Genomic DNA, 16,139 nt, shown 5'->3' with positions numbered 1-16,139 from the left:
AAAACAAGGGATGTGTTTAGTTGACATTTTGAGTTCTGTGTAAATAAAACAAGTAAACATACCATTTACACCAAGATACCCATCCGCATTCATTTAGAAATCATTAAATTGATGGAAAAGTTATAAATTGTGGTAGTGTTTGATAAATGTTGTGCGTATTTAACGGCGTAGTTCATGGCAGTATGTCGTGTTCCTCTGCGCATGCTTGTTCCTCCTGTCATAACAACCAACAAAGATGGCGGCGACCTGTTGGAACCTTGCTAGGTCGGCTCTGCTGAAAGGTAACGTAACTTTATGTTATATTCTTTAGTTCAGACGTGACACTGTATAACAAATTGTGTGATTTGTAATATCCGAATGGCTATCGTTAGCCAGATAACTATGTTTGGGTTTTTGAGAAGAAAAGCACTGCCTTTACCGAAATCATATCACATCATCATAAAATAAATAGGTGTAGGCCGACTTGGTGGGTAATAAAAAACACCTCCAACTCTTAACTCTTCGCAAACCGACTTTGCGAAGACCGCAAAGTCGGTAACCGACTTCCCATATGGAATAGCCTACTCGGTGCATCAGTGCACATGAGCAGAATTCTGTCAATGATCATCTGTTTTGTCGCTATTAAAGAATGTTTTTTTTGTTCCTGTTGAAGGTGTGCGGCCCATGCCAGGCCAGCTTCAATTGACACATAAACGCCCAACCACAGCAGTGCCCGTGTGTATGAAGCCAGCTCAGTGCCGACCGCTGAGCCTCACCCACGGACCCGCACTCTGCAGCACCAGTAAGGGACAACAGACCACAGACACGCCGAAAGACGGCAAGAACACGAAGGAGGATGAGGAGATGTACGATGGTCCGGAATATATTCCCAGGAGGAAGGCCAAGAATCCTATGATGAAAATCGGTTATGCATGGTGAGATCTCCCCTAGCCTAACTTTCAAGTTGTAACGTTATCTTTGGTAGAAGCCTCTTATTTTTCTATTTCTATTGCGTACAAAATATAAGGAAACACCATTAGTTAGCATGGGCAGGCAGGATATGATTAACATTTTAAGGTTTTGTCTAGTGCTTTTCTACTTGAGTTTGGGGGCGAGGAAGAGACATCAACAGTTTGGCTTAAGAGTCTTGACACACCATATTTCCCCCATCTTGTCGATGGTCTAGGATGATCGGCCTTCCCTGCGGCATCTTAGGCTTCGTCCTGGCCAAGAGAGAGGTGGACAAGAACCGCCTGAAGCAGTTGAGGGTCCGCCAGAGGATGAAGAGGTCCAACGAGGGCGACTACGAGGGCAGCCGGTACCAGAGACACGGTGATGAGGGTCTGGAACTCGACCGGTAATGGTGCAGCCCGGAATGTTGGTGATGGCCATACACATGAATGGTTGTGCTCAGATAGGACTTTGTTTCCTGAAGTTGCTCTCCCTTGCTTGCAGAAGATAGGTTTCCCATTCCAGGGTGTTGAACCAAAAATCAGGTAGAGGGGGTAGCTACACGTCAGTTATTGAATCCGTTTTTATTCCGATTGAGAATGGACGGCCTCCTCAACGGTGGATTCATGGACGATGTGACTGGGCTCGCATACGACTGAATGAGGGGGAGGTGGTAATCTTTTTTTAATGTCATGACATTAATCAAATAAAGACTAGTAAATATAGAAGCAAAGTCCTTTGTCCATATACTCTGATCATGTATTTATTTGTATTGTAAGTGTTTAATGAAAAGATGAGAACTTACAAAATTTAAGTGATGCAGCAGCCGCACTGGACCACTTGCAAATAAAATATTAATTGATTTATAAAACCTAAACATGTAATTTCATTCCAAGCCCTTCCTCCCTAAACATTACCTGAACCTTTCTGACCAAATTTATACCATCTTAAAGCTGCAAAATAAGTGAAGCATAAATAAAGTAAACATGATATGGGTATTTTCTTCCTGGCATCAATGGTTTAACATATCACTCAACAAGTGATCCCTTATCATTTGGTACGAGGGCAAGATTAAGTGAAAGTGCACAAATGACATGCAAACTGCTACCGAGATTTGCAAATAATAAAAATAAAGCGAACAGCTGGAAGACAGAGGAAGCAGTTCATTAAAAAGGCATCTCATGAGGTACACAGCAAATGAAGCTAAGCCTGCAGGCACACACATTTAACATTCAAAACACTTGACGTTTTCTCATTCACTTTCAAACTTCAGCCGCTGACTTAGTTGAAATAATGTAAAGATAAATGCAAGAATATAGGATACTAACTCCGTGCTAAGTAACTATTTGACCAGGTCACTGTTTATATACACATATACTGGAGTTACAATAGTGACCACCTTTACAATAGTGACCAACGTGTATGTGGCACAAATGTAGATTTGTTCCATCAAAGTGCATTATATGTGCTTATACTATACATATAAATCATCCTTTTACAAAATACCCTTTTTGGCTTTCTCCCTAGCAAGCCTTTGTTTAGTTTGTCAACATGGAATGATTCCCATGTAATTTAAAGGCTAGTTATTGATCCTTTTTTTATTTTTAAACAATGATCTTTACTGATTAAGTCAGACAAATTCCTTATATATTAATACAACTAAATGGAGCAAAAAAGCACCGGGATAATGTTTGCTGCTGCCGACCATTAAATGCTGTCTTTCCCCTGTTGGCCATATAAGGCGGTGTGAGCCTATCTTTTTGCAGCACCAATGAGCTGCAGGAGCATGAGAAAGATCTGGACAATGTCGATGTAAAGGGAGAGGGCGCCGAAGACGTACTCTTCCGGGCTGATTGAGTGCTTCCTGTTGCCTATCAGCAACTGCGTGTGGTACGCCAGGAACTGTGGAAGATACAGGAAGTGACATCACGGGTGAGCACCAAGTGTTTTCAAGGACGCTTACAATTAAACCGAAGGAAATTAAGCTCTACGCTAGTTTAACGAGTCATCTGTACAAGGAAACAGTCGATATCCTTACACACCATGGAATGCTTGTATTCTGGTTTGTGTATGGAAAGGTTGGAGGGGAAACTATTGCGCAACCACACATTTGGAAACCATTACCCGAGCCCCATAAAATAAAGGGCGCCAGCACTACTCACCAGGGTGTAAACAATGGCCCCCATAGCGGCATACAGCATGTGAAGCCACGGCATCTGTTTGAGACAAAATGTTCACGTTTCAACAGGGATGCAGTAATATGAAATGTATCGGAAGATGAGATCTTCATAAGCTGCTGTATGCTGATATTGAGGACTCAGTATAGAGCAAAAATCATGAATAAATTGACGCCCATAATACAAAATGTCCATATGCTACAAGATATTCCTAGGTTCCTATATTAAGTTATAGGCCGTTTTAGTTTTTATATATTTAGTTAGATCGCTTGGTACAGATATGAACAACTACAGGCCAATAGTGCTTTTGATTAGTATTTTACAGCAACAATGGTCATTTGGCCTATAAACAGCATCATGGGACGACATTTGTTTTATTTTTTTATGAAATGGCACAAAATGTAAAAAATTTAAAAATTAGTATTACTTTCAAATAAGTTCAAGGATGAACAGATAATTTGTGTAACTCACATATTTGAAGGACAGCACGATGGTGGTGATGATGCCTGTAACAAGCATCACGATCCCCAGCACACAGAAGAGACCTTGGCACTTGGTGAAGTCCACCTGAGAGACAGGAACCACATGCGCGCGCACACACACACACACACACACACACACACACACACACACACACACACACACACACACACACACACACACACACACACACACACACACACACACACACACAGTATTATTATGTGACAGTTTGAGTTGGGAGGGAGTTGACAAAGAAATGGTCTATTGTTAGACTTTGTCCTCTTGTTTTTGATTTGAAGTTAATTTTCTTTATTAAAAGTGGATTTCCATTTCCGGACAATGGACAATAACTGGCTCTGGGAGATGAAACCATTGTTACTATCTCACCTGGCTTCACCAAGACAAACGTTACAAATATAATTTTTAACGTATACCGATTCTTCCAAAGAACATTAAGTTGAATGTAAAAAAAAAAAGGTAAAATAGCAATTTGGTCTTGTAGTCATTGTGCAACACACTCGTACCTTAGTCTGGAAACAGAAGAGTGTAACGACAATGCAGACCACAGCGGTGATGCCCAGTGCCAGGAACACTGATTTGGTATCATAATGACTGATAAAGGGATTAAAACCACACAGACGCTTACACACAAAGCGATTTACAACATGGGAACAATCTGAGAATACAATCAAAATCTGAGTAGCTAGAAAAAATGAAAATAACTGGACAAGAGGAAGAGTAGCTATATACGAATCAGAACACAGGATAACAGAATCATTTATATTCATAATTTTGTAGTTATAATTATTAGCAGTCAAGTAATCACTACAGTGTTCACAAATTAAACATAAGAGTAAAAATTGTATAGATTATATATTATTTAAAAAAAATTCCATCCTTTGATCTCTACTAGCGTCTTTTACTTTCTGCCTGTGACACCCAATTGGGATAAAGTACCCCCTTATCTCTTATGTTGGAAACAAAGTATGCAGGGTTTATGAAGATTATAGAAGGACAGGTGAACAGTGTTTGGGTGTTAATGTAGTGCCTCACCTTGATATGGTCCCGGTCATATAGGACAGGGCCAGGGTCTGTACGGAGCACAGGAGAATCGAGTCAACACCAACACAAAAAACACCAAACTTCTAATTGGCTTCTAATTATTTGGCCATTGTTTGGATGTAATTTATTTTCCATGACCATCACATCAATTCCAAGTGAACGCCTCAGTTAGAGGATTATTGAGCAGTTACCTTCTTTAAATGTCATATTGCCTTGCATTTTTGGACTCACAAATATCAGCAAAAGGATGACATTCCATGGGAATTTCCTCCTACGAAAGGTACAAAATGTATTTCAATTAAAGAAAGCATTACAATTTGTACTCGATGATCCCTATCTACAAATCTGGTCATCCAGTGTTCACTCACCTGGGTCCTGTGCAGCAGACCAGAACAAGGTGTGTTACAAAGTACACGCCACTATAGAAAGGCAAAGGAAAGGAGAGAAAGGGAGAAAATGCGTCACAGGTATCAATGGGTATTGGGACTCGATGAGTTCATTTGCAGCCGAAAAGGAATTTTGTTACAATGTCATTACTTACAATGAGGCCCAATAGATGGCTGGGTTTTGTTTCACAAACAACCTGACCGGCTCCCTAAAAGGATAGAGACACAGTTACAAACCACACCTGCAGCCTACGGCATCAGACATGAAGCCGTGCGGCCGTCTGCGCGTACTTACACGAAAACAAACACAGCCACGATCGCCGTGGTGAGAAGCAGCTGGGAGGCCAGTATCATATACACCTGAGGGAAGACAGATGCAGAGATAATAAGAAACTTTGTCCCACGTACCTGAACAGGTAAACACAATATTTTTCAGTCAGTGAGCTGTTAGTGGTCCTTAGTGGTCCTTACCTTGCGGATGAAGGCGTGGCGAACGCTGAGGCTGTCCCAACCGCTGTCCCTCGCAGCAAACCCCTCCCCTTCTGCGTCATCTGGTCGGAAACGGAGCAACTGTCAACAGTGACCTCAGAGTTACAGCTGAGGCGTCTTGCTCTTAAAGAAGCCCACCGGTTATGGCTGCCGAGATAGGGTATCAAACCGAGCGCCGGTCGGCTGGGACTGAAACCCCCATGGCGGCTGCAGTATCCTGCCCTCGCCCTTTAGCCCCCACACAAACAAACAGGAACACATCACAAGGAACACAGGTCGCTGGCAAGGCATGTCATCTGAACGGCCACAGGTCCTACCTGAGCTGAAGACATTGGAGGGCATCGTGGGCGGCATCATAGGGGGCATGGGGGGCATTGGTGGCTGGTTGGGGTACCCATAGCCAGCACCGGGATGAGGCTGCCCCGCGTGCGGACAGGGCGGGTAGCCCCCGGGCTGCCCTGAGTAGGGGGGCGCGTTGGGGGCGGCGCCGTACGGTGCAGACGGGTGGCCCTGTGGGGGGCCCCCGAAGCCTGGGAAACCATAGGCCGGGGGAGGGGGGTAGCCGCCGCCACCCTGGGGCCCGTACAGCGGGGCGAGGGAGGGGTCGTAGCCGGGGGGATAGTCTGACCTGGACATGCTTACCTGGAGGAACATGGGGAGAAGGAGGCACGGCCAGGGTCAGACAGACACACTGGTGTCTGAGATCACAGCAGGGTTGTTTATTTTAATTAACTTGAGTCCATTGAAACACAAAGCCTACCTAACCTAAACTCTTCATTGGGCAGTTTAGTTTCCAAAACGTTGACAAGAGATCACTGTCAAGACACTTCTAGACTATAATGTGGGAGAAATGAAAAATAAATACCCCAAAAGACAAATCCTGTCATGGCTGTCTCTAAACTGGATCTCCCAGGCACCAGTCTGATAGCAGATCAAAATAGCCACACATAGGGCCATTACTCAGTCTCTTGATTTATATAAAGATGTGCAGGAATACTGTTTACATATGTCTCCAATTTTCGGAAGTCCAATTAACCATTTTACTCACTGATGACTTAAAAATGGGAATCAAAACATGGGAATCAACAGTAAGCCTACCAGTAGTTTATGAGCATTACCGTTCACTACTGTCAAGAATGGTCAGATAGAGGCGATAATTTACACGTTGCCTTCTGCACACCACTAATGAGAGGGAACAGGGAGAAAAGTTAAACCAAATGCCCTCTCCCTCTAAACAAATCATGTGGCTAAATTCAAGGTGCGTGCGTGCGTGGGTCCACGCACACAGTAGCAACAACAGGGTATAATTGTACAAAGACACCCCTATACGCCAAAGTTATCCAGTTCCAACGTGTTCCCTGTTGTAAACACTTGGTTCATACAATAACTGACCAAATGTATTTACACAAAGTAGTTACCAATCAAAAAAAAGTTTGACTTTCCGAAAAACGGACATAAATGAAAATCAATGAGGATGTAGTCATTGCGCATTCCCGATCCCCAGGCAACAGCATGAAAACAAACACATGGAAAGAAATAGCTCAACAGACAGCCATGGTGCTCGGCCTAAAAAAAAAAAAACACACCCAACATTCACAGCCGCCTGGAAAGATGTTGGTTGTGCTTGTTCTTGAGGCGGGGCCCTTAAAAAACAAGCGCCTCCTTTGGCTCCGGCGGCCACGGTCTCGGATATCGAACAAAGCAATGCGTTCAGGAGATTTGCATTTATTTGGCCAACGGCACCAGTCATTTGAGAAGATGACCCCCCAGACATCACACAAATAAATAAAACTCTCCCTAATTTTAGTTCTAACCTTTGCGTCTTCACAATCTATGAGGTTAATAATAACGTGTTTCAAACCAAAACAGAAGAGGTTCAGAGCAGGGGCCATGTTCATCCGGATTGAGAACTCACAGGCCTGTAGAGTGGGTGGAAGTGAATTGGAACACTGTAGTGACGTCCAGGTCAAGCCTACTCAATGAACAGGGTTTCTATGTATTAGCATTTGGTTGTTTAGGGATACTGGATCACTTCAACCGATATAAAAACGATATGATTAAGGACCAAGTTTTCAGGGGTAGAAGTTGGAGGCAAGTGAGCTTAAAATGTTATAAACGTCCTAAACCTGGATGTTGAACGACACATGCACGCCGACGTATTCGTTCGCTCAAGTGGGAACATGGCGAAGGTAGAAAAATAGTTTTGACTTACCCGATAAAGATTACAAACGACAGGATGAGGTCCCGCAGTTTACCGACGAAAATACGTGTTAAGATGATCAATGTCTTGCCAAGCCTAACAATGCCATTCACTTAGTAAAAGAGCAGCTATTGTTTGGGAAAGACCAAACTTTGAAGCAGCAACCATCAACTAAACCACCAGGCCGCACCTAGCGATCATCACACTAGATCCCGATGACTAAAATATTTCCTGGTAGGCTACTCCAAGCCATGACAACTAGGGTGGAGCCGAGCATATCTGCCAAACGCGAAGAACACACCCAGATGAGTGAGCAGCACGGCTTCTGGACGTGAGACCAGAAAGGGAGAGGGACCAAACCATCCTTGGATTTGGTTGCCTTAGCTGGCGGAGATAGTGACAAAAGCTACAGTGTAACCAACCGTTCTAAAGATGAACAGGTCGGTTGTGTCTCGAATTAATTATTTGCTTAGAAGTGATTGAAACCAGTTGCATGGAGGTGGGATGTCGTCCCCGCGACATTCCCGTGTTTACTCGCTTTTCATTGGTTAAAAAAAAAAAAACGACAGCTGCATCATGCTTTACGTTTGCATCCAGATCATTATCTAATCAGATAGTTACCGGACGGTTGATGGATATATAGAGGAAAAGGTAATCCATCTATATTATTATAGACATAATATATATATATATTATAATGTATATATAATATTGTACATCTGTAGATATAGATATATAATATCCTCTCCTAAACAAACACAATACACACCAAAAAAAGAGGTTTACATATTTAATCCACAGTTATAGTGACAAAGAATAGTTTACATTTAGTTATTCAGCATTTCATCATTTTAAGTAAACATTGCAATCCAAAAGGTCAAATACATTCTTAGATATCCTTATCCATCCCCCTCTCTGTAAATCAAATGTTGGCACTCATTAATGTGATCTTTAACAACATATAAATGACATTCTACACTTAAGATAGATAGATAGATAGATATCTCTCTCTATATATATTTTGATATATAGATCCATCTATAGATATAGATATATAAATAAAATACTTAAGAATGAATTTGAGAGAACATTCCAAATCAGTAGATGGACCAGAATGATGTTTCGGTTGTATGTGCTGAATCCTCCCAGTACTTCTTGTGGTCATCCATGGGGGTTCAACCTTACTGCATATGACTTATAGACTCAAACAAACGGAAGGCTTTGTGTTCGTGTGGCACACTCTGCATTTGGTGTCATGTTTAAAAATCAAGTCCCAGTGAGTCCGGAAAATCTGACCGTCGGTCGTTTAGTTCTAGAGCGTCTCCATCTCTGTGAGGACCAGCTTCTTGGTTAGGGTGTACTTGGGCTGGGGCATCTGTTTGCAACGGAGATACTCTCCTTTGCTGACCTCCCGGTTGACTCGCGTGAGCGTAGTGAGGAGGTCGTCTTTACTGCACAGAAGATTAAAAAGAAGAATGAAGAAAATCAGTTGGATCAGGAGCCAGAGGAAGAGCCGATCAAAAGGGTTACTTTGGTCTTTGCGTGGAACTACTTTAGCTTCTACCCATCGAGATCATTAAACCATTTCATCCATTTGCTCGTCGTTCCGGAAGTTGTCTTCGTAATCACAATTATACACCCTCCACCATTTGGAGGAATTTGATTAATGAGAAATGACCAGCTTGTCTAGGCTGATACGATTGTCTGATTCATTTTTATTCAACCATGTCAAGAGAGAGGGGAGAGGGTTTGGATGCTGTTCTTTAAAGGGCTCATGTCATGCCACCAGGTGTGGGAGTGATTAGCTGGTACAAGCCATTTTGCTAAGGGAAGGAATGATTTTCATAGTGACATCACCAGTGGGCGTGTCCACCCAGATATATGAAGGATAGATGAGCAACGTTTGCTACAGTCCACTGGGTAGGCTGGTAGACTGATCTACACCGCCTTGCGAAATTATTCACCCCCCTTGGCTTTTTAACTATTTTGTTACATGACAGCCTTCAGTTCAATATTTTTTTAATCTGAATTTTATGTGATGGATCAGAAGACAATAGTCTAAGTTGGTGAAGTGAAATGAGAAAAATATATACATAAAACTATTTTTTAGAAATAAAAAACTGAAATTTGGCATGTGCATATGTATTCCCCCCCTTTGTTATGACGCCCATAAAAAGCTCTGGTGCAACCAATTACCTTCAGAAGTCACATAATTAGTGAAATGATGTCTACCTGTGTGCAATCTAAGTGTCACATGATCTGTCAGTACATATACACACATTTTTTGAAAGGCCCCAGAGGCTGCAACACCTAAACAAGAGGCACCACTAACCAAACACTGCCATGAAGACCAAGGAACTCTCCAAACAAGTCAGGGACAATGTTGTTGAGAAGCACAAGTCAGGGTTAGGTTATAAAAAAATATCCAAATCTTTGATGATCCCCAGGAGCACCATCAAATCTATCATAACCAAATGGAAAGAACATGGCACAACAGCAAACCTGCCAAGAGACGGCCGCCCACCAAAACTCACGGACAGGGCAAGGAGGGCATTAATAAGAGAGGCAGCACAGAGACCTAAGGTAACCCTGGAGGAGCTGCAGAGTTCCACAGCAGAGACTGGAGTATCTGTACATAGGACGACAATAAGCCGTACGCTCCATACAGTTGGGCTTTATGGCAGAGTGGCCAGAAGAAAGCCATTACTTTCAGCAAAAAACAAAATGGCACGTTTTGAGTTTGCGAAAAGGCATGTGGGAGACTCCCAAAATGTATGGAGGAAGGTGCTCTGGTCTCATGAGACTAAAATTGAACTTTTTGGCCATCAAAGAAAACGCTATGTCTGGCGCAAACCCAACACATCGCATCACCCAAAGAACACCATCCCCACAGTGAAACATGGTGGTGGCAGCATCATGCTGTGGGGATGTTTTTCAGCAGCCGGGACTGGGAAACTGGTCAGAGTTGAGGGAAAGATGGATGGTGCTAAATACAGGGATGTTCTTGAGCAAAACCTGTACCACACTGTGCGTGATTTGAGGCTAGGACGGAGGTTCACCTTCCAGCAGAACAATGACCCCAAACACACTGCAAAAGCAACACTTGAGTGGTTTAAGGGGAAACATGTAAATGTGTTGGAATGGCCTAGTCAAAGCCCAGACCTCAATCCAATAGAAAATCTGTGGTCAGACTTAAAGATTGCTGTTCACAAGCGCAAACCATCCAACTTGAAGGAGCTGGAGCAGTTTTGCAAGGAGGAATGGGCAAAAATCCCAGTGGTAAGATGTGGCAAGCTCATAGAGACTTATCCAAAGCGACTTGGAGCTGTGATCGCCGCAAAAGGTGGCTCTACAAAGTATTGACTTTAGGGGGGTGAATAGTTATGCACATTGACTTTTTCTGTCATTTTGTCCTGTTTGTTGTTTGCTTCACAATAAAAAAAAAAAAAACATCTTCAAAGTTGTAGGCATGTTCTGTAAATTAAATTATGCAAATCCTCAAACAATCTATGTTAATTCCAGGTTGTGATGCAACAAAACACGAAAAATGCCAAGGGGGGGTGAATACTTTTGCAAGGCACTGTATCCAGCTTAGATCTAGGTGGACACGCCCACTTGTGATATCACTATGATAATCATTCTTTCCCTGTGCCAAACGGCTTGTACCAGCTAATCACACCTACACCTGGTGGCATGACATGAGCCCTTTAAAAGAGCATCCAAACCCTCTCCCCTCCCCCCCCTCTCTCTCCTCCACCACCCCTCCGCCTCCCCCCCTCCATCTCTCACCTCTTGGCCGACACCAGCAACTGCTTGCACAGCTCCTGGATGTAGATGGACCCCATGGAAGTGTGCCGGAACGACTTGCACTCCTCCACTGTCGCCATGCCCATCAGGAAGTCCGCCTCCTCGGCCACCAGCTCCACCGGCAGGGGCCCCGCGTCGACCTCCAGGCTCATGCTAGTCCTGCGTGCCTCCTCATCCTGGGGCCTGGGCGGACAGGGCACCGCCCCCCTCTGGTATTTTTTACCCTGGCAGGCCTGTATGAAGAACAGCTTGGGCTTTCCGGCCAGCGAGGGGGCCCCAGCACTGGTGAAGGGCATCCGCAGATCCCTCAGGGAAACAGTCTCCCCGTCCGTCCCGAACACGCACTCATTCTCCCCGTGGGACAGCACACACACCACCTGGCCCGGGGCAGAGGAAGACAGGGCTGGATGGTCCGATGGTCAGGGCGTTGGGACTCCCAGGTGAAAGGTATGGGGTTCCAACCCTATATACATTTGTAGTATACCCTGTGGTCCTCCCTTGGCCATCCACAAACCTCTATCTGCTCATGAATAAATCTAGACATGTCCCTTAAGTGGCTTTGGATAAAAATACAAATAATAAATAATACAGTTCAGGTGAAACTATGCCAGTGAACCCAAAACCACTTTTATCCAAAGCAACATAGTGATATCAAATACAAGTCAGTAACAAGCTTATCTAGCACAAAGAATTTGACAAAACATCTCTCCATTATCTGCACATTCAAACCACCCGTCTCCGGGTGTTCTCCGCGGTGGGATGAGAGGAGCGTCTGGGAATGGGGCTTCAACGGGACGCCGACGGGTTAGGCTGCAGATTGAAATAGTGTTGCTGCTCACCAGGACATCCGCCTCATAAAAACTCATTTTCCCGAGGTCTTCCAGCACCCTGTGTATGGCGTCTGCAGTAAGGTCGTTGTGCACCACAACCTTGAAGCCCAGCTTCCCAAACACACGTTGCAGGGACTCTGAAGACGGAGCCGGGGAAGAGGGGAGGGGGGCAGTAATAACAGAGAAAAAAAACAAAACAGAGAGCAGCAGGTGAGAGCAGATACACCTGTGGCCCTTCGTAAGAATCACCATGAGAACCTTTGGGGCGGATCACACAGTACAGGGTCACAACAGACATTGGGCGCTTCACAAAACGCCTCTGAAAGGCTTTGTCAGGAACCGCTCGGACCCCATGCATGCTGCGATCAGGCCTTTAAAAAACTGTTTTAACAGTAGGAATGGACCTGGTTGATATGCTGCGCTCCTACGATGGCTCTACTTTTGAAATCAATGATGTTCCCTACATAGCACATGCAAGCGCCCACATTAAGGTCATCTCACAAAGAGGCTTACTCTCGTCCGCTCCGGTCCCTGGTCGGTTTGCCAAATCACATCCGGTGAAGCGCTCGTTGTTGATGACCAGACAGGTCCCCCGAGGGTTGTTCCTCAATGGGTAGAAGTCCTGCATAGAAGAGCAAGATTAATTAAACCAATAATTACTACATTTAGAAACTGTCGTGCCGAGACCCTGAGAACAAACCTGGCATGTTTCCGTGGTTACCTGGTGCAGAACAGAGGACGTTGCTACACCGAGCTCGGAGTCTGAGATGAGACTCTGCGCTGCGCCGGGGTTGCCTGGTGACCCAAAGAGATCCCCAGCAGGTGAAACCGATGCTCGCACAAGTACCTGTTCTTTCGTGACCTTTCGTGATCTGGATTCACTGTTTGGTGTGGACCCAGCAAAAAATGTTGCATTGAAAGAACAATTGTGTTGAGACCCATTGAGAGCAAGGGTTATCAAGACCAGAGCTCCTCGTATTTGTGGGTCTACGGCAAAAACAATAACACCACCGACATTCAACGTGAGGGTAGCTGCGAGCAGCTATACATCCGTGTACACAGATTAGTGTAGCATAGAGCCTAAAATATGTGCTGTCAATTGTGAGGGGCTTTATTAAACCCCTCAATACAAGGGTGTGTTTTCTAAGGAGTGTGTGCGGACGAAGCCCCTCACTGTAGTGTGTCATACCAGGCACAGAGAGACTGATGGCTGGAGGTGCCTCCCTCTGTGAACGCAAACACAGAAACACTATCAGTGAGTTGGCTCAGAATCTCTTCTTACACCATATTGATCGGAGAGGGGCATACACATTCACACACATACCGGGTTTTCCATGCTGAAAGAAGGCTTATCCTGGGGACCGATTAGCTCCCCAATGCTTGGTGGCTGCGATGCATACCCACCTGCTGAGACAAAACACATTAGTTGTTCAGCTCATTCTGCTGTAAACAAACATTGTGGCAACAAGCACTGTCGACGGGCAGTGTGTGTGTGAGTGAGCATGTGAGTGTATTGTGCACCGTTGATGTATTTCTGCACTGTTTTGACGAGCTGTGAATCACACTCCTTTAGTATTGCCTGAAGCTTGTCCAGCCGTTGTCTAGACAGCAGGCCGCTGTCCTCCATGAGAGAAAACACATCCAGCGCCGTCTGGGACAAGAACAGAAGACCACCAACCTTCATTCCCTGTTTGTATACTCACTCTCTCTCCCACTATTTCACACACACACACACACACACACACACACACACACACACACACACACACACACACACACACACACACACTTACAGTGCAAAGCTCAATTTGCCCCCGGCCCAGTCCATTGTTGCCGAGTAGGTACTTCATTTTCTTTAAATTCTTCTCAATCACATCCTCGTATAGGTTGTACAGCATCTCCCTGACACACAAAAGCAGGTTAGAAGGGGATGTAAGTAAGGGGGGAGAACAATTATTCTGGGGAAGAAAGAGCCAGACGTTTTATTGCTACAATTACACCAAAAAAAAAAAGTCAATGATCCTTCGTAATCGATTGTTCACACCTGTAATCTGTTACAATGGGAATTGAGTCCGTCTGAGTTACATCCCCCTGCAATCGACTGAGCAGGTCTTCTCTTTTGATGATACGGAGCAGTTGGTAGAGAAAGCAGCTGTTGCTGAGGAGATCTTTCTCATCCAGCTGTTTGAACAGGTCTTTCCCATCTTTTACCTGAATTGAACAAGTAAAGTTAATCATGCATCCATATAATTTAGCCAAACAGAATGGCCTTGCTAGACTAAACATTGTATCCGATTCGATTTGAGAAAGTCGAACTTTAGAAAAGCGTCACACAGCTGAACATTGACGAAAATAAGAATAGACGTGGGCTAGCGCGTTTAGCTATAAGAATAATGGAAAGAAAGAAATACTTGCCTTCTTAAGACCTTTCTTACTGAGTACATCCCGGCACAGGAAGCAAAGGGCAGCAACTTCAGACGATTCGAGATCATCGTCGATGCTGGCGAGTGTAGTCAAGTCCATCAAGGAAACCAGAAAAACGACCCGTTCTATCAAGGATGGGGGGTGAGAGCGAAGAAAAAGTATGACAAACCTCATGTGAAAGATGAGAAAAAGAATGAAAAACCTCAGCATACCTACAACTTTACAACCTAGTTGATGCCTTTGGCGTTTCGTCCAGTTATAATGTAATGTTACATGTTGTTAGATCAGCTGATATATCATGGCACGAATACCATCTAATGTCCAAACAGTCTAATATAAAACACATTTTATGACCCACCTGATAACAACGAAGAAGCTACAATGTACTCGCGAATAAAATCTTATTGCGTTCTCTTATGTTGTTCTGTTGACATGAACCAACTTATCGACGTTCTTTCTGCAAGTACTTTCATTGGTCACAGACGTTTACGTCATCCGCGTATGTTTCGCTCATTGGTCGAATCCAGACTTGCGACACTCAGGTTTTTGTTGGTACTTCCCAATGTAGGCCAACAGACAAACAAGATAAAATATGCAATCAAAATAACTTACATCTTAAAAATAATAATGAAATATTTACACACAAATAAGTGTAATGAGTTATAAACATAGAGGTTATGAATGATTGACAGAAAGGATTTCACAAACACCAAACCATCTGTTGAGCGAATTCAAAACTTTCAACTTAATTAAAACAACTACAGCGCCAAGCAAATTCTCAAAAATAAATAAAGGACGCTATTTAAAAAAAATCAGCCAGCAGGTATTGCAGCTCCGGGTGCTGTCGAAGGTATCAGGCTTGGTCCGCCTTGAGTTCACCCCATATATATATGCATAGGTGACTTTGCATGGTGTTTTGCATGGTTCCCACCAAGGTTGTCTCTATAAATGGCTCTAGTGTTTTCCAATGTAGGAAAACTGGCATACAATATAAAATCGGAAATCATAATATGGAACATCTTTGAATAAAGAAACACATATTATCACACAAATAAATACTTCCAAAAGTGTATACCAAGTTATAAACATAGAGGTTATGAATGATTGACACAAAGGCATTTACACAACTAAACCATCTGACGAGCGAGTTCAAACCATTCAACTTTATTAAAACACAACTACAGCGCACAGGAAATCAAAAATATATAAGGGATGCTAAAATTATTATTTTTTATACCACGGGATTGACATGACACTACCAAGTCTAGCACCCAGATTCTGTATATTTCCTCAGGAGTGGATGAGGTCTAAATTATGTTTTGGTTTCTGGACAACACTTTGAGCCGAAAGG

The 16,139-nt window shown here is 43.8% G+C and overlaps 3 protein-coding genes across 6 annotated transcripts; 1 reads left to right on the top strand and 2 right to left on the bottom strand.

Moving 5' to 3' along the window:
- Nucleotides 1-226: 226 nt before the first annotated feature.
- On the top strand, nucleotides 227-1,529 carry LOC307086146 (uncharacterized protein). Its single transcript, XM_079751223.1, has 3 exons — nucleotides 227-281; nucleotides 653-914; nucleotides 1,166-1,529. The coding sequence occupies exons 1-3, from the start codon at nucleotides 236-238 to the stop codon at nucleotides 1,338-1,340; spliced, it is 483 nt and encodes a 160-aa protein (XP_079607349.1). The 5' UTR covers nucleotides 227-235; the 3' UTR covers nucleotides 1,341-1,529.
- A 148-nt stretch (nucleotides 1,530-1,677) lies between these two features.
- On the bottom strand, nucleotides 1,678-8,018 carry LOC307086140 (protein lifeguard 3-like). The gene is made up of 12 exons (XM_079751213.1): nucleotides 7,740-8,018; nucleotides 5,845-6,169; nucleotides 5,510-5,589; nucleotides 5,334-5,398; nucleotides 5,194-5,247; nucleotides 5,021-5,071; nucleotides 4,884-4,923; nucleotides 4,644-4,681; nucleotides 4,115-4,202; nucleotides 3,579-3,674; nucleotides 3,093-3,146; nucleotides 1,678-2,832 (listed from the first exon to the last, which is right to left on the bottom strand). The coding sequence occupies exons 2-12, from the start codon at nucleotides 6,161-6,163 to the stop codon at nucleotides 2,683-2,685; spliced, it is 1,035 nt and encodes a 344-aa protein (XP_079607339.1). The 5' UTR covers nucleotides 6,164-6,169; nucleotides 7,740-8,018; the 3' UTR covers nucleotides 1,678-2,682.
- A 503-nt stretch (nucleotides 8,019-8,521) lies between these two features.
- Nucleotides 8,522-15,522, bottom strand: casp8 (caspase 8, apoptosis-related cysteine peptidase). Of its 4 annotated transcripts, XM_079751196.1 has the most exons (12): nucleotides 15,147-15,522; nucleotides 14,780-14,913; nucleotides 14,409-14,575; nucleotides 14,158-14,266; nucleotides 13,886-14,015; nucleotides 13,689-13,771; nucleotides 13,554-13,590; nucleotides 13,065-13,159; nucleotides 12,878-12,986; nucleotides 12,374-12,501; nucleotides 11,517-11,911; nucleotides 8,522-9,178 (listed from the first exon to the last, which is right to left on the bottom strand). In XM_079751196.1, the coding sequence occupies exons 2-12, from the start codon at nucleotides 14,885-14,887 to the stop codon at nucleotides 9,040-9,042; spliced, it is 1,500 nt and encodes a 499-aa protein (XP_079607322.1). In that variant the 5' UTR covers nucleotides 14,888-14,913; nucleotides 15,147-15,522; the 3' UTR covers nucleotides 8,522-9,039. The 4 variants fall into 4 exon arrangements, with proteins under 4 accessions (XP_079607322.1, XP_079607321.1, XP_079607319.1 ...); XM_079751195.1 differs by lacking the exon at nucleotides 15,147-15,522 and having other exon boundaries at nucleotides 13,086-13,159; nucleotides 14,780-15,118; XM_079751193.1 differs by lacking the exon at nucleotides 15,147-15,522 and having other exon boundaries at nucleotides 14,780-15,116.
- Nucleotides 15,523-16,139: the final 617 nt, after the last annotated feature.

Source organism: Pollachius pollachius, assembly GCF_949987615.1.
Source record: "Pollachius pollachius genome assembly, chromosome: 14".
NCBI classification, from domain to species: Eukaryota; Metazoa; Chordata; class Actinopteri; order Gadiformes; family Gadidae; genus Pollachius; species Pollachius pollachius.
The sequence above is the reverse complement of the archived record's forward strand: the minus strand, read 5'-3'. Positions and strand labels throughout refer to the sequence as shown.